Source organism: Pelodiscus sinensis, chromosome 25, assembly GCF_049634645.1.
Source record: "Pelodiscus sinensis isolate JC-2024 chromosome 25, ASM4963464v1, whole genome shotgun sequence".
In the NCBI taxonomy this organism is placed as follows: Eukaryota; Metazoa; Chordata; order Testudines; family Trionychidae; genus Pelodiscus; species Pelodiscus sinensis.
Window position 1 is genome coordinate 21,487,658 of NC_134735.1, and position 17,775 is coordinate 21,505,432.

A 17,775-nucleotide genomic window follows, 5' to 3' on the forward strand; every position below is an offset into this window, starting at 1 on the left:
CCCTGGGGATGACAGTGACCTGTCTGGGAGGCTGCAGCCATGACTGTGGCCGAGGTGCTCGCGTGCCAGAGGAAGCAGCGCTGGAGCAAAGCCAGGGGAAGGAAATGCCCTTCTGAAGAGCCCAGCGAGGGTCAGGGAGCTGGGGGGCCAGGCTGTTTGCTCAGTTAGGGGACCCTCTCCCTCCTGTTTGGCGCCACCTGCTGGCCACACCTGTGAGCTGCCTCCAGCCATCCCCTTCCATTCCACAGCACCAGAGGCCAAGGAGGGAGGCTCCATCATAAATGCCTTTGCCTCAGTTCAGAAGGTCTAAGTGACCGAGGGCCAGCGCCTTCGCCAAGGCTGGGGGGCTTCGTCAGATACACCCAGCGCGGGGTGACGGGGAAGCCAACTCCAGCACCAGCCTGTCTCCGGGCTCTGGAGGGCCAGGGGATTCATTCCACCCTCCGCCCGTATTATCGTTCTGTGGCAATGGTCCTTCAGCACGGGGTGCGGAACCTAAGGCCTGGGTGCGCCCCCCCATTTACCTGCATGTGGCCCCCAAGGCTCAGCCCCCCCCAGCATTGGGAAGCCGCACTGGCACTCCAGCCCCTCTCCCCCTCCCCTGTGGGGGCAGCACAAAAAATCTACCAGGCTGGGCCCCCCAGGCTCTGCGGGGGGGGGGGGGGGATTCGGAAGAGGTTTTCTCCTTCTCACTCAAGGGCCACGTCAGTGAGGGTCTGGGGTTGTTGGCGCCTTTGCTTCTCACTGCTGGGCCCCCGGGTTGATTTTCCCGTGGGTCAGTCCCCCCCCCCTTTAGCACGTCTCTTTCCGGGAGGCCCGTTTGCTCCAGACACGTCTCGCCTCCCCAGACTGGCTGACCCCCGCCCCGCGGTGCATTCAATTTGCAAACCGGCTCCCCTCCCGCCTGAACAGGCCGGGGCCGGTGGCTCCCTGGGCGCACCTGCGAGCTGCTCCGCCACCTCCCCGGGGTGAAACCTGCCCCCCCCCCCGTTCCGTCTCCTGCAGCTGGGAGGGAGCGCGGGCCCCGGGGCTACACAGAGCAGGGGGCCCAGGCGGGCCAGCAGCTCGGGGTGGGGCGCAGGGGCCAGGCCCTGCCCGGAGAGCAGCGGACGCGGGGGCTGCCCAACGCCCAGGCCGGGTCCCGCTTGACCCGCCCTCCACGTGGGGACCCCTCGGACCTGCTGCTGCCCGCGCCGGGCCCTGCAGCGCCGCGTCCCTAGGAACCACGCGGGGGGCCGGGCTGCTGGCTGGCTCCCCGCCCGCGCTCGGCTCTTGTTTTCATCCGCCCCCGGCCCATGCTGGGGGGCGGGCCCGGCGCCGTGACGCGGCGGCCGGGGCGCTATAAAGCACCTGCCCGGTGGGGCGGCAGCGCCAGGAGCGCGCCCGGCAGCTCTGGGCACAGGCAGCCCCCGGCCTCCCCCCTGCTCGGGATGAAGCCAGCCGCCGCCGTGGCTCGCCGGCCCGCGGGCCTCCTGCCGCTCGCCGTCACCCTGTGCATCCTGCTGGGCGAAGGTGAGGCCCCGCCGGGCTTAGCGGAGCCCTGGGATCGCGCTGCGGTTGCAGGGGACGGCGCGTCCCGGGGCAGGCTCCGGGGACGCGTCCTCCCGGCTCCAGCGCGAGTTTCCAGTCCTCGTGCAGATCCCCCCCCCCCCCCCCCCATACCCCTCGCGGCTCTCCAGGCCCCGGCACTTGAGGGCCACGTGAGGGGGGGTGTCTAGCTGACCCACCTTGCAGCGCCCCCCCCCCCCCCGAGCAGCCTGCACAGCGGCCCGCTCGTGCGCCCCAGGGACCCCGCGGGGCGCCGGCTGCAGCGCCCGGTGCTCGGACCTCGCACCCGCAGGCGGCAGCCCGAGCCCGGCTCCCCCGCAAGCTCCAATCACTAAATAAACTCCCGGCCCGCAGCCACGCGCTGGAGGCACGTGCAGGGGACTCCGAGGGCCCCTCTCGCTGTCACCAGCCCCCGGGGGGCACGGACGTGACCGGGGCGCGCTGGCAGCGCCTTGCACATCGCTGCCCCCGGCAATCCCTCCTCGCTCCACGTTTTCTAGCGAGCTCCCCGCAGCCTTATGCAAGCGCTTTTATGGCCGCTTTTATGCCTAATCAGCAAGGCTGCGCCTCCTGTAAAACAGCCCTGGAAAGTGACAGGCACCTAACCCCTGATCCCGGGGAGCTGCAGCGTTTCCATGCCACGGCGCAGTCACCAGCGCTTCCACCTGTGGCAGGACCGAGCCGTTTCTCTTCCCTCCGCGGCAGGTATGGGACGGCCTCCCCTGGAATCCCACCTCGCTGCGGCCAGCAGCCGGCATCCCAGGACAAAGAGATGTTCCTGCAACAGCTGGCTGGACAAGGAGTGCATTTACTTCTGTCACCTGGATATCATCTGGGTCAACACCCCAGGGTGAGCACGTGCACTGTAGTCCCAGATACTGTTGCTGGTACTGTATAAGTCCTCTCTGATTCCTCTGGCTGGTGGCCCCGGGCCAGGTGCTGAGGGGATAGAGTGAATCCCAGTCTGTGTGTCACCTGTTGCAGAAAATAGGGCACCTGGTCACTCCAGAAAATACCTGTTTCCTCCTGGGATTACAGCTGCTTGCTTCATGTCATCAAACAGCTGGCAGTGAAAGCTCTGGACTCAGTCTATTGAGACCATAGAAATAACAAGGGGGGGGGGGATTTACTAAATCTTCCCCCTTTAAATAGCCACCGTAAAGGAACTAAAATGGGGCAATTCCAGCTTGCCACAAACTTGAGTCTGTTTTGCACGTTAACTCCAAACCCTCCTTTTCGAGACCAGTGTTTCTAACAGGGTGCTAGTGACTTGGCAGGGCTCTGGCTGTTTTCAGACTGTGGCTGTCACCTTTCTATCCAATCCAAACAGGCATTCTTCCCTAGGTGTGGCTGTAAGTCTGCCTGCTAATGTGCAGTCATTAGTAACACCTGGCTCTGAAAATAGCTGTGGTCTCTGCCCGTCCCAGACGCAGGGAGGAGTTTGGAGGTGATGGGAGCAGATTGTGATCAAGGATGGAAAGGGAATGTGCCCACATGTCAATGCCTATAAATGCTGTGACCAGAAGAACCTGGTACAGGCCAGCCCTGCCTTTGCACTTGTAACGTGCCCTGTGCATACAACCTGGTTTCCTGTGGTTGTGAAGGGGATGGGAAGCTGCTTTGACTCTTGCTGTAGCTGGGCATTGGCAACTCCTACTAGAGACCAGCGTATGGAAGGAAGCCGAACTGCCTGTGCAGTTAAACAATCGGTGTTTCTGTGCGGCTACAAGGAGGCTAAAACTCCCCTTGCATCCGGTACCTGCTGGCTGGTGCTGGTCTAGGGACTGGGGAGGAGAAAAGGGGTGGGTGGGAGACGGGAGCTGGATTTTATAGCTTTAGAAATGCCATTGGGCTTTCACCCTGTGCCCAGGGATGAGTGTTTTTATTATTATGGCTTCAGTTGGCTCCCTCCCAAGCCTGCCTGCCAGATCTGCTGGCTAGTAAAGACGAGTTGCTTATTTGTGTTCTCTGGTTAACAGACAAACCGCTCCCTATGGCTTGGGAAGCCCGCCAAGGCGTCGCAGGAGATCGCTCGGCAGGTGCCAGTGCTCACATTCGAAGGACAGCGTCTGTGCAACCTTCTGCCAGGCAAAGCCTTGGTGAGCCCGATGGGTCCCTGGGACCGTCTGGCAATGGGATGACCCCTCCCCCCCACTCCACTGACAGGCAAGGGGTGCTCTGCACAGGCTTGGGGCTCAGAGTGAGGAGCTGGACTCGTGCAGTCTTCGGTGGCTGCACTGCTCTCAGGCAGCAGCTGGAACCTGTCCAGTGGCTTGCACACCTTCCTGGAGAAGTCCTGGCACGAGGCTCCTTACTGCTTGTGGAAAACAATGTTCTCTCTGTCGCTGGGGTGGCAGCACCTGGCAGGAAGTGCTGGCATGTGCAGTACTGGGGTATGACCATTGCATGGGGGTGAGGGGCATGGGAGAGCTCTGCAGAACTCCCCTGCCCCTCCTCTGCACAGGGTTAGCCACTTCCTTCTGCTGCATTGCAGGGCAAGAGAATAAATCCTAGAGCCCTAGGGTGGGCAGAGACCTCAGGAGTCAGAGTCCAGCCCTCTGTCCAAGACAGGACCAACCCAACTCATCAACCCAGCCAGGGTGTTTTTCAAACCGGAACTTAAAAACCTCTAAGGAGGGAGATTCCACCCCCTCCCCAGGGAACCCAGCCCAGTGCTTCTCCACCCCCTCCCCAGGGAACCCAGCCCAGTGCTTCTCCACCCCCTCCCCAGGGAACCCAGCCCAGTGCTTCTCCACCCCCTCCCCAGGGAACCAGCCCAGTGCTTCTCCACCCTCCTGGGGAAATAGTTTTTCCTAATATCCAGCCTAAACTCCCGACTGCAACTTGAGCCCATTGCTCCATGTTCTGCCATCTGTCACTACTGAACAGCCTCTCTCCAGCCTATGCAAAGCAAGGGGCTCACATGCTTGTCTTGGCTTGACTTCCAGGTATCTTGGGAATCTGAAGCTCCCACCCAGCCGTGGTGTATAGGGAAAGAATCCCCGCAGCAGTGACATGAAGCATCCACAGACGGGCCTTCTGAGAGCTCCAGGGTAAGGAGTCTGTTCCCACTGGAGCTAAATACACAAGACCTTGCCACCGGGCACGCCCTGCCCCCTAAACCGCCCTTCTCAGCGTGTGAAATCCCACCCTTCTGATTCCAAGGGTAGCTTTTACTGCAGTTCCAGCTGGTCCTGTCAGGGGACCTGCAAAGGTCTGGTAACTTACACCGCGTGCTCGACTGGAGAGGGGAATCCATTGTCCTAGGATTGTAGCGCTGTGATTCTCAGGGCTGCCCCATCTTCTGCCAGGCCAGAACTTGGCTAGAGCCCATCGTGTGACTGGCGTAGGACACTGGCTGTCACTCTCCTCCGCTCTAGTTACAGGTGAGATGCTGAATGTTTGGTCTTGTCTGTTCACAGGGACCTTGCTGACACCCAGCGCCCTGGATGGCGGCGCCGTTCTCGGAGGAACGCTCGACCAGCAGCCTTGTCTTGGAAGAAAACGGAACAGGTAGAAATCCTGTTTCCTGGAATTATCTGGAGTCCTGCAGCTGCCACTGGCTGAAAGAGCAGAAGCCAAGGAAAAGCAGGGGCCAATGGGGAAGGCAGGAGAGGTGGAAGAAGCAGAGGCAGCAGCCCTCCTGCTGAATGACCCAGCGCTGCTCAGCCCTTCAGAGACTGCTGTCAAATGGACACAGGATCCCCCTGGGCATGCTGTGACGGTGTGACCTAGGTTGGTGGCTGAAGATGCGGTTTGTCAGCCAGATACCAGCTAGATTCTGCACTGGATTCTTCGTGCTCAGCACTGCCTCTGCAGTCAATGCACTTGGGCATATCCAAAGCCTCGCTCAGTGTTCAACTTGGCAGCACCAGAACATCCTGCGTCGGAGACCTGGCCTGCTCCGTGTGTGAACAGGGTTTCCTGCAGGTGTGGTTTGGCAGCCATCCTAGACTGACTGGGGCTCTTGCCTCCTTGGGCTCGTCTTAGGACTTTTCCTCTTTACTGCTCTGCCAAAGACAATCCCATGTGCCATGAATTGGGATTCCCATTAACAAAGAACCATGGGAGAACCACCCCGGTTCTGGCTTTCTCTTGCTAAGCCATTGGCTTGAGGCCCATTCTCCAGGAGGGGTTCAAGTTTAGGCTGCAAGAAGTCTGTTTAGCTCCGAACCGAGGTTCAATCCTGCACATCTAGCTCTGCAGCAAGTGAATGGGGAAACTCAAGAGCTGCATCTCCTTCATGGTCTGTGTTGCAGGTCGCGTTTGTGCCACTCAGAGCCAAACTACTTGTCCCAACCAGCACGGGGGTGTGGCTGCTGTCTCACGCCCCCGGACGTGGAATTGGCTGGGTAGAACATTGCAACTAGGTTAGTCTTCGCTTCGCCCCCAGCTTGCTGCTAGGCAGAGAACACCCCCTACCAGGAGAAGCTGGGGGCAGTGCAGAGGTGGTGGGGGCCCAAGACCGATGATGCTGATGTGCCAGGTAAGGCTCGTGGGAAAGCTAGAGCCCCCTAACTCTGGTACAGCCCCTGAGCCAGGGAGCAGACAGGTTGGCATGACGTGAAGTGAAAGCCCACCGAGTTGAGAGGAGAGCAGCTGCATCTGGAAGAGCCATCGGGGCCAGTTGAGCTTCTTGCAAGAGGGATGGGCATAGACTGAGCTACGTACAGCCCTGGAGCATCCTCATTCCACTGGCCCTCCAGGCGAGCTGCTCTGGAGAAGAGCCTCTTGCCAGACTGATGAAATGCCAAGGGGCAGTGGGGGGTTGGGCTCTTAGATTTTCTATAACTTCTGCTCCCGAGCCTGGCTGGAAAACATTCGCCTCACTAATGCAGTTACACCCGCACGCCTGGAATCGCTGCTGCACGCCCGCTCTTGGCTGTGGGCTCGCCTGTCCACCCACGCTTACAAAGGCTGTTGCTGGACAGAACCAGATCCCTGTCGTAGGCTAGTCCCTGTGGGCATGCCAAGCATGGCTGCAGCTGAGATTTTAAGAACTAAAACAATGAGACCGACTCACCCACGTGTAGGACTTTAGCAGCAGGTCCTCTTGTGTCTAGAGCTGGAGAGAAAACCCACATTTTTGGTTGGGGATTTTTTTGACTTCTGAAGGGTAAAATCCTCCTGAAAGGCTGGGATAAATTCCTGGTTGAATGGGAAGCTTTGCACATTCAATGACACAGCTCAGTATGTTAAACACAGTCAAACAACTGCTCTGTGGGTCTTAGTGGAACGACCCTTCTTGGAACGGAGTAAATTAGAGCATGCAGCTGTGGAGTGCAACAGCCTGACGGTTCAGTGTATTTATTTTAACCTTTTGTTTAGACAGTAAACTGCAAACACGTCAACTTGAATTTGTAATAAACGATGGCAAAAAGTGACATTCTGATTTCTTCCTGCCTCCCCGCCCCCCCGAGAGCCGGTGGCGCATGGGAAGAGCCTAGGCGTGTAATGGAGGGAGGTGGGGAGTGGTGGGTGAGGCTAGAACGTAGCCGGGCTAGCTGTTTCCCCGTGTGGTGGAACGGAGACATGGATGCATCTGTAAAGATGGGAAGGAATGGGGGGGGGGGGGGGGTGCATTTGCTTCTTACAAAAACACAAGGCCCAGGTTTCAGTGCGGGGGCCCTATTTAGCTGAGACACAAGCTTGGAACAGTTCCAACGTGACTGGCTCATACTCTGGACTGAGTGTTGGGGGCATAGCTGTGCCCATGACCCCCATCGCAGGCTCGCAGTGTGCGGAGGAGAGTGACAGTCAGACTTCCTGGCGGCAAGGCGCAGGCTCTGCTGTTACAGTGAGCAGGCCCTGGGGCTGTGAATCCCCTTGAACGGTGCCATCACTGTGCAGGGGGTTCAACCACCAAAACACACGCTCCCCGCCTGTTGGCTTGCTTCGGCTTGTTTCAAAAGGGACCCGCCCTCCTGAAACCAATGAGTGTGAAACCCACCCACGGTGGGTGGGACTCGCCCGACTTTCATTCAACCTTCTCCCCAGTAACTGTCAAAGGCGCCCAGGCTGCCTGCTGGACCTGCCCACGTCTGTCGCTGATCTCAGGGCTCTTGAATGAGGAAGCCGAGGTTCCCATGATTTCGTTCGTTTGTCCCCCGGGATGATTTCCACATCACACGGAATGTCTCTTGTGGCTGTGTCAGGGCCAGCCTTTATTTGTCCTTCTTTCTTCACAAAGAATGAGCCCAGGCAGGGTGAGAATGGGACTGTTTCCCTGTTCCCAATAAGGATGAAATTGGCACAGCTCTGAGCCACCCCCGGTCTGGCTGAGTGTCCCTGCTAACCAAGGGAAGGGAGAGCATCTAGCTAGAAACGAGGCTTACAGGAGCTGGGGTCGGCTGATCCCCGTCTAGACTACTGCGCTGTGCTGACAAACAGCTGATCGGCACAGAGCGGCAGCCATTTTGATGTAAATGAAGTGGCGAATCGCCGCTTCATTTCCCTTTGCCGAGAACACTCATCTACGTGGCTCTGTCGACAAAGCCATGTAGTCTAGACACACCCTGGATGCTCAAACCCTGAGGCCCTCCAGTGTCCTTGGCCTCTCTTGGCCAGTGTCTCCGCTAGGGCCTGAGCTAACAACAAGAAGCATCTTCAAAGGGTTTCTGGTGGGAACCAGCTTTGCTCCATTGACTTCAGTGGAGTGATCCTAACGTAGGCTGGCTGAGAAACTGAGTCCTTGTTCATGACTTGTGCTAAGCAGAGCACCCCAGGGAATGAGAGCTTAATAATCCTTTAAGCAGTGAGAGAAATGAATACTAATTCCACTGCAATGTGTTACATGCCAAAACAGAGACTCGGGCAGGTGGGTCAAACAAAGAATATTTTTTAAAGTTCCACGCTTAAAAGAAAAGAAACAAAATAATAAAACTTCAATCAGGAGAAAATCCCAGAAGAGCAGATGCCTTCCCAGCCCCCTTTCTTTCTGGTGTTTGAGAGGAGAGCGTCCGCCCCCTGCCCTAGATCCCGCCATGAATAATGCCTCCTGTGCATTAGGAATGCTCCTGCCTTGTGCGGGACTCTCGTTTTCTTCCAGTGGGAGATTCTGTAGGAGACTCGTTTCTGATTAGCCTCCAGGCAGATGAATAACCAAGTGCACTCAGGCAGATGCTGACACCCTTATACATGTTGGACAAAACTTTATTCCACATTCCCTCCAGTGGTTATTGATGGAATGAGGAACTTCTTTGGCAGGGGCAAGGAGGGGAGACTGCAGCCCTCAGGGAATGAAACTTGATCATTTTATTTAGAAGCCATTAAATCTGCATCAGAAATACAGAGACTCTAAGGCCGCGAGACACCGCTCCGATTACGGAGGCTGACCCGTGTAATCCAGGCTACAGGGTGCCTGTCTGAACTGCAACTGAGCTTTTAGAAAGAGATCTCCTCTAGGTCTAGAAACAGACAGTGAGAGAGAATCCAGCTCAGCCCTTGGCAAAGTGCTCCCAGGCTCACGTCGCCTCTGAGTTAAACATGCTCATCGTCATTCTGCTGTGAATTGGTCCAGCTTCACCTGCCAGCCATTGGACCTTTGCCATCAGACAAAAGAGGCTGTTAGCAAATATTTGTAGGTACTTTCAGCCTGTGGTCAACCCCCTCCCCTTAGCCTTATCTGTGTTAAGATACAGATCAGGCTCCCCACGTCAACTGCTCGAAGGCAGCTTTTCTAATCCTCAGAGCGTTCTTTTGCCTCTTCGTTGAACCCTTTCCAGTGTATCGCCATTCGAACTGTGGGCATCAAACCTGGACACGTTATTTTCCTACAGCAGTGGTGGGCAGTAGCCGGTCCACAGGCTGGACGTGATTTGCCTGGGGCAGCTCCTGTGCTTACATGCACCTCCACAGGGATGGCCGCTTGAAGTTCCTGTTGGCTACGGATCCCCATTTCCAGCCAATGGGAGTCGCACTTCCTGCAGTTCCCATAGGCTGGGGACAGTGATGGGAACTGCAAGCGCAAGACCTGCAGAAGCACAGGCAAATAAAGGAGCAATGGTCTGCCAGGGGCTAACTCAGGTGAACTGCCTCTGGCTTATTGCTGGCCCCTGTCCTAGAAGATACACCAGGTAAAATAACTTCTCTAATATTCATCATTCCCCTGTTTATGCCTTTAAGGATCATGTTCGTCCTTTTGGCTAGAGCATCCCACTGGGAGCCCCTGTTCAGCGGAGTATCTGCCTCAACCCTTACATCTTTTCCAGCCACTGCTTCCCAGGACAGTCTCCATCCTGTTGGTATGTCCAATGTTCTTTGTTTCCGGATGTAGATATTTACAGTCAGACTTATTAGCATGCACACTGTTTGCTTGCACCCCGTTTACCAAGCAATCAAGATTGTTCTATAGCAGCGGCCTCTCTCTTCATTGTTACACTCCGCCAATCTTTGTGCAAACTTTATCAGTGAGAATTTTATGTTTTCTTCCAAGTCATGGATAAAAAAACCCCTTAATGATGATAGGGCCAAGAACCAGTCATTTCAGGACCATACTAGAAACACACTCATTCTCAGGTGATCATTTTCAGAGGGGTAGCCGTGTCGGTGTGTTTCAGAAAAACAACGACGAATCCTGAGGCACCTTAAAGACTAACGCATGTATCTGGACATGAGCTCTTGTGGACTGGAACCCACTTTGTCAAATGCATGACATGGAAACTTCAGTTTGGCAGGTATATGCCACATGCAGAGATGGGTGTGTTACATTATTATGCAAAGGACTAGTGCTAATGAGCTCAATTCAATCAAGGTGGCTATAGCCCCTTCCCGAAAGTTAATGAGAAGGTGTGCATACTGAAAGAGGGAACCTTACTTTTTGGAATTTGGAGTTTTCTAGCTCACTCCAGAAAGTTCCCTCTTTTGGTAGTGTCATCATCTCAGTGATGGTCCTGTGATCCCCTCAGCCAGCTCTTTAAAAACTCTCATGAGGTCCAAAAACAAGAGCTCTGTTGACTTTCCCCATGTTTGTTGTAGTGGTGGGTGCTCCGAAGGGGTATATGAAATAAACCAGAACAAGTAAGGCACCGAGGCTGTGTCTAGACTGGCCACTTTTTCCGGAAAAACTGGCCAGCTGTCTACACTGGCCGCTTGAATTTCCGCAAAAGCACCGATGATCTCACGTAAGATTGTCAGTGCTTCTGCGGAAATACTATGCTGCTCCCGTTCGGGCAAAAGTCTTTTTCCGAAAAACTTTTGTGCAAAAGGGCCAGTGTAGACAGCAGAGATTTGTTTTCTGCAAAAAAGCCCCAATCGCGAAAATGGCAATTGGGGCTTTTTTTGCGGAAAAGCGCATCTAGATTGGCCACGGACGCTTTTCCAGAAAAAGTGCTTTTGCGGAAAAGCGTCCGTGCCAATCTAGACACGCTTTTCCGAAAACGCTTTAACGGAAAACTTTTCAGTTAAAAGCATTTCCGGAAAATCATGCCAGTGTAGACATAGCCCTAGTGTGTGGCGTGACCCAAACAAGTGATGCAAGCAAGAGCTTTGCCTGCCTTCCTCACTAACACAGGAGGGAAATGCTGGGTGGCCTTTTCTCTTCCTGACCTTTTTGTTCCATTTTGTTTGTTTCACGTCTGGAAAACCTCCCAGGGGAGCTGAAATCAAGCCAGAAGTGGATGGGACATGGCTCAGGGGGATGCGTGCTGGGCAGTGTTATCTGATGTTCAGCTGGCAGACACCCTGGAGGCTAATCTCCTTGTCTCTCAGGCTATGTCTATACTACAAGTGTTTTTGCGCAAAAACATTGGGTTTTGAACAAAAACCAGCAGAGCATCCACAGCTCAAGCACATTTTTGCACCCCCCCCCCCCCAAAATACAGTAAATCGACAGGACAGAGAGTTTTTGCCCCATGAGGAATAATTCCTTTTTGCATTACAGCTCTTGTGCAAAAAGGCACGTGTGGACGCTCCGCAGGGGTTTCTTGCGCAAGAAGAGCCTATCAGAAAAAGCACAGTGCTCTGATGGCCTTTTTGCTCTGATGGCCATCTCTTGCATAAAAGCGCATCGCTTTTGCAATTCGCTATTGAGGTCTCGACGTGCTTTTGCGATCTCTTCCTCAAAAAGCTTCTTGCGCAAAAACCTTGCAGTGTAGACAAAGCCCATGTGTTCCCTGCCTCCGTTACTTTGCCAAAGGCATGTCCATCCCTCTGCGTGGGCTGAAAGATGAGCCACAATCTCTGTAATTTAGATACTTCTGGAATCTCTTTCCTTAGTCCTCTTTAGTTTATACTAGAAGACTTACCCGATGTTGCTTGGATCCTTCAGGGCAGGGGGCTGGTGGTGTGTAGGGGGGGCGGGGGAGGGGTTTGCAGGACTTAGAGCAGGGGCTGGTAGTGGGTAGGTGCAGGACTCAGGGCAGGGCCCCATGGATATGGGGTGCAGGGCAGGAAACTGGAGCATGGCAGGGATGCAAGAGTGAGACTTGGGGGGTGAGGAGGGGCTCAGCATAGAGGGTCCCATCTGGCAAGGTTTTTTCTCTCCCCCCACCTGGCCAACAGGGCAATTTTCTCTCCCCCAGCTCTCCCAGCCAATGGGGCTTTTTCTCTCCCCCACAACCCCTCTGGTCACCAGGGGCCTTCTGTCTCCCCTCCCTCCCCCCCGGCCTCCCTCTCCAGCTGCTAGAGGCATTCTGTCTCTCCCCAGCCCTCTCCCCCGGACTGCCAGGGGTCTTTCCTGCCTCCACCGCTGCGGCCAGGGGATGCGGGGGAAAGGGTTTGCCGCAGGGGGGCTACTTACCGGGTTTGGTGGCAGGCAAGATGGCAGAGCCCCAGCCCTGCTGGCTGCTCTCTTGGTGGTACGGCTGCCCTCAGTGGCCACTCTCAGTATCACCTCCCTCCTCCCTATGCCCCTCCCTCTCTGTGTTCTGGAAAACAGTCCTATTCCCAGCACCTCCCATTTTCTTGGCACAACAAAACCCTGATCTTTGCTTTAAGTTAGGATAAGAGGAAGGTGCCTACCAAATTTGGTGGTCCTAGCTCTTATCACTTAGGAGTTCTTGAACAAACAGACAGACAGACGGACAGGCATTTCTAAAATGTATAGGTAGATTATTATGTGTGGGCTATTTTCCCAATACAGAGGAACACACTGGCAATTTTATAACGTAAAAATGTAATTTACTCTTCAGATTGTTTGTTTTCATTTGTAAAGTCTCTTCTCTTAAAGAATGAAGTTAGATGAATCAGTTTCATATTGGTTTATTGTCAGTTTCGTGTCAGGGCATCCTTTGGGCTGCAGAGGTGGTAAATGGGGGGAGGGGAGGGAGTGGTAAATTCAAACCTAAAAGGTTTTCTCTGATATTTAAACAAAAGTAATTAAAACAAAACAGAGTTGGAGCCTCCACGGCTTGGCAATATCTTTCCCTTTCCCCAGATATTTTTGATCTTTGGATTCCAGTGGCTTGGTCCTATTCTGTAGCCGTGCTCAGGCGAGGCCTGAATTTGTAGTGAAAGGGGTACTGGGTGCGGCAAGCCCGGCGGTGCTGGGGCTATGAAGTACCAAGCTTAGAGATGCCGGGATTCTGGCAAGCCCAGGAACAATGTAAGCACTGGCACAGGCAGAAGGAGTCTGTCCCTGGAAGACAGGACAGCCTGAGAAGAGCTGGTTGGGAATTTTTGACAAAACGAGTTTTTGTTGGAAAATGCCAATTTGCCAAACCCACCACCACCCACAGAAATGTGCCAGGTTCCATGGAAGTGTGTCCGGGAAAGGGTTCCAGATCCAAGATGGAATTTCTGGTTAAAAGCAGAGAGAACCCATTCCCGCAGAACAGAGCGCTCAGGAGATCAGGACAGACACGGGTTTAAACTCAGTCTCCCCACTCCCAAACAAGTGCTTTACCTACAGGGCTCTAGAAGCCGATTCTCTGACTCCATGAGTATTTATTCATACGAAGTGGGGCAGCTCTAATCACATACAGGGAGAAACAGAGACTGACTGTAGCCTGGACAGGGTGCTAGCCGGGAGGATGGGAGACCAATGTTTCAGTCCAACAGTCTCTTGAGACTTGGCTATTCACATCCCGAGTGTGTGACTTAGACACCTGACCCTCCGGGTGTGGAGACTTTCTGTTTCAGCATCAAAAAAATATTGAAAGCTCCCAGTTTCATCCCAGTGTGCACTGATACAAAGCTCCATGATCTCAAAAATAGTCACAGGTGAGAAAAGCCATCTGCCCAGTTCCAGTTCTGGGTTCTAATCTTGACTCTGCAACAGTTCTTTCTGTCTCAGGCTATGTCTAGACTGCAAAGAAAAGTTGGAAAAAGATACACAAATTGCAAGCCTCAATTTGCATATCTTTTCCCACTTTTCTGGGGAAGAGGCTTTGCCACAATTTGGCCTGTCTACACTGGGCCAAATTTCGAAAAACCCTCCTCTTTCAGAACATCCATTCTTCCTCATACAATGAGGAATACAGGGATGCTGTAAGAACGTGTCTGCTTTTTCAGAAACTGTTCCTTGGACACGGCAGAACTTTTCTGGGTTACCTCCTGTATCCCAGAAGAACTCAGCAGTGTAGCCTCCACGTCTCCATCTGGCAAATAGGGGTGTTGTGTGCTTCCAATGGCTCATGTCTGGACAGGGCTTTGAAGATTGAGGGACAAATTGTCTGTGGGTGTTAATCAGTGCCGTCCTGTTGAAATTATTTGAGTTACGTCAGCTGCCCTTTGGCATGTCAGTGCTATCAAAATGCCCAGGAGTAGGAGCAATGGGATGTTTGAGAAATGAGATCCTGGCCTTGTCTTGCAACTGAGGACTGTATGCACCATACTACTGCCCCAGGTGCTGGGCTTTGCTGCTTTGCCAGAAGAGTTACTCGGGCACCAGCACTGTCTTAGCAAGGGTCTCCCTGCAAAATGTGCCTCTTGAGCTTGTGATGAGGGTGCACGTGTGGTCATGGGTTGGGGAATCGATTCATTTAATGGAAAACGAGGACAGTTGAGGAGGCGAGAGCGAGCGCCATGGGGCAAACAGTGCCCAAAAGGGAATGTCCATGCCCCTGCTTTGCTCCTACCAGCTGTTCTGAGTATTCTGAGAACCCAGCCCCATGCTTAGCTTGTGTGATCGGCAAGAGGGGTATAAACACTTTGCAGAGGGCTGTCCTGACCCTTGGTGCAGTCTAAAGTGGGGTGGGGGAGGCTGTTCCAGGCACTTTTAGGAGCTGCAGGAATAACTAGTCAGTAGAAAGAATGATTCAGCAGGACCCAGAGAAAGGCTAGAAAATCACCCAACCTTCGCCTCAAATGTGGTGGGATTTTAAAAAGAGCTTCCTTTGCCCGCCCCACCTTTGCTTTCCCTTTGTGGTGTCCCAGGTAGCGCATTGTTTGCCATATGCATTAAACAACTCAATAAGCCAACCTGACGGGTTACTTTCTTTCTAGTTTACAATACATGCCATGAAACCTTACAAGAATTCCAAACTGCAGCAGAGCTCAGACAAGCCCTTAAAAACTAGAAGAGCCCTTTCTTCAGGGACCTGCTGGTAAAGACAAGGTATATCTGCGTGACTTTATTATTAAAGCAGAATGATCTCCCCCCAGCTTAGTCTCAGAGGGAGTGGCAGACACAGAGCAATTTAGAGAAATCTCCTTGACCTTCAGCAACTTAATCATCTGCCAATCTGCCAGTGTGCTTTGCAGCAGCGTGTGAACAGTTAAGTTCTTGGGAGTGTCATAAACCCACGGTAACGGGAGGCGACGGTAAAGTGCTGATCAATGTTTCAAGTGAGTCAATCCAAAAGTAATATGTCTGCATAATGAGAATCATAAAACCTGCCGGAGCCAGGAGAGGAGAAGAATAAGAAGGCTGCTTAATGCTTGTGGGAACGCCTTCCTCAGTTATCCCACCCTGGCAGGAGCCTGTCCTTATCAGACAAAAGCACATCTTTGCCCTGCGCCGGCTTCCCACAACAAGCTGCAGAATTTGGTCCAGTGATGAGATTCTTTCCCTAGAGCCACTGCTCAGTGTAAAGCCAATTGAAACTGTGACTACCGCTCCCTTGACATACCTGCCAGGCCGGAGCCCCTCCTTGTGTGTACTGTACTTCATCAGGCGCTGAAAGGGGGAAACGCCCACAGACATCTTTCTTTTTCAAATGCTGGAGATAGTTAAACGAATCATGCCATTGCAAGGAGATTGGGCTAGATAGAGGTTAGACTAGAGCCTCCAGTACACTGCTTGGGGCTAAGGGACCCGAGACACCATGATGCACAGGCATAGTCTGAATGGATCAGAAGAGCTCCCAGCCTTGATGGAGAGGGAAGGACTGGATGAAACCCTACAAGGCCCAGCATGAGGAAGAGAGACTGAACAGGTGAATAGCTGGAGGTCAGCCCAGGATCCTCAGGGAGAAGCAGGAGAAGGTGTCTGAAGGTCGAAGGAGGCGCTGCAACAGAAGATGCGCTCTCTTGCAGAAGGACGAAAGGGACCAGATGATTGACAGAATCTGCAGGTGTGGACTAAGGACTCAGTCCTGCAAAGCTCTGGGCACCTTCAATCTCTAGGGACTTGAATGGGGACGGAGGCCCCCAGCACTACAGCGGGGCAGGTAACGGGCTGTTTGCTTCAGGGACCCAAACAAAAATAGGAAAAAAAGTTTTGTGGAAATCAAAATAATTTCTTTTAGGTTTTCATTTTATTCCGTGGTGGTTTTTACCCATTCGGTGCTTCTTTCCAATCCATCTAACTAAACATTTCTAAGCATCATTTCAAAACAGAAAGTTGTATCAACTTTGTTAGACATTTTTCTTTTTTTGGCTGAAATTATTCCCAAAATTCAACCCAAATTTGCCAGTAGTTTCAGTTGAGACCAAACGGCATTTTCCAGTGAATATAACTGTAGTGCTCCATGGCCGTTCCTCCTGGTCAGTTTCGGAGGAAGGCCCCCCCCCTACAGAATTACTTGAAAGAACCCCTCCCCCCGCACACACTCGATGCAGATGCTCTCCGCACCGGTAGGCCCGGTGGGAACCCCAGATGAGCCCAAAGCCTGTCCATCCACCATGTGAGTGACTCTTTGACCCTCCCATCCTTTATTAACTAGTTCCCCTCAGTTTTACAGAGAACCAGGTGGTTAATGTGATGCCATTTATGGGACCAGTTTATAGGGAGGGGCCAGCATATAGGGAACACACCAGCTTCTGGACCACAATTCTCCCAGCTTTGGGAATCCCCCTTTCCCCCTCCAGTATCAGACCAGGCACAGAGGGAAGGAGACAAGTTCAACTTTTTGGTGCCAAGTAGCCTTGGCTCCTCTTAGTGCTCCTGGGGAGGAGGCTCAGGTTTTATACAGAGCAAAGCTGGTATTTCACGACCCTTCAGGCTAGTGCTGCTGTCCAGGAAGGCAGGAAACCCAAACACAACTCAGAGCCTTTGGAAAACACAGTAGGGCTTTTCAAGGAGTCCTGCAGTGCACTCCCCCCACCTCTACCCCCTCAGCAAGGAAAACAGGATGCAGGCTGCATTCCTGCAGCGTTCTAGGGCGCTCCATCCCACCACAAACACATTTGCACAATCCCAGTTAAACCCTGTCGTTTATAGCACCCTGATGCTGATAAGGGCCTGATTAATGGAAGAATTGTCTTTTTTTTTTTTTAACAACTCTCTGTGCGATTTGTTTTTTCCCTCTCCCATTCCTGGTTCTAAAGGCGCTTTGGAGAAGCCCTGCTGATTGCACTGGAAGTTGCAAGGGAACACTTAGTCTTTTCCTGGTTTTGTTTTTTTGGGTTGCCACTGAGACCAGCATGTCCCATACACATCTCACCAGCGCGGATAACTGGCCAAATGCTGCCCTTGCGCCGCACGATAAACAAGCTCAGGACACTCAATAGAATCAGGACTATGCTTTGGTGACTCTTTGCTGGTGTTTCCTGTACAGTCCCGGCTTCCCTTGCTGAGATCTCAGGCGCGTAGCAACAAGGCAGCAAAACAAAACCAACCACCAAAGGCATTGAAAGTATTACCCCAGACAGGCGGCAGGAGGGTGGGTCCTGTCATTTCTTCTGCACCCATTGCCCTGGTGGCAGGCTCAGCTTTGAACATTCCTTTGGGCAGGCAGCTTGCAGGCCATGCTAATTTGCTAACCACGCTTTCCCCAGAGAAGGCTGCCTGCGTCCTTCCAGGAGGCGCTTTGCACTCCGAGCCTGGAAGGCAGAAATGAGACGCTGTGCACACGTGGCAGGGCTTGGCTTCAGCGCTTGCACTTTGCAGAATCTTTTTTTTCTTGA

The 17,775-nt window shown here is 53.5% G+C and overlaps 1 protein-coding gene across 1 annotated transcript; it reads left to right on the plus strand.

Annotated features, from left to right (window-relative positions):
- The first annotated feature begins 1,357 nt into the window (after positions 1-1,357).
- On the plus strand, positions 1,358-6,932 carry EDN2 (endothelin 2). The gene is made up of 5 exons (XM_075908673.1): positions 1,358-1,512; positions 2,254-2,398; positions 3,528-3,647; positions 4,497-4,601; positions 4,971-6,932. The coding sequence occupies exons 1-4, from the start codon at positions 1,431-1,433 to the stop codon at positions 4,537-4,539; spliced, it is 390 nt and encodes a 129-aa protein (XP_075764788.1). The 5' UTR covers positions 1,358-1,430; the 3' UTR covers positions 4,540-4,601; positions 4,971-6,932.
- Positions 6,933-17,775: the final 10,843 nt, after the last annotated feature.

What these genes read in the sequence shown, in the direction of transcription:
- EDN2 (XM_075908673.1), top strand. Translation starts at nt 1,431, where the DNA reads ATGAAGCCAGCCGCCGCCGTGGCTCGCCGGCCCGCGGGCCTCCTGCCG. An exon ending in ATCTGGGTCAACACCCCAGG is followed by an intron (nt 2,399 to 3,527) that starts GTGAGCACGTGC and finishes TCTGGTTAACAG; the next exon opens with ACAAACCGCTCCCTATGGCT. An exon ending in TTCTGCCAGGCAAAGCCTTG is followed by an intron (nt 3,648 to 4,496) that starts GTGAGCCCGATG and finishes CTTGACTTCCAG; the next exon opens with GTATCTTGGGAATCTGAAGC.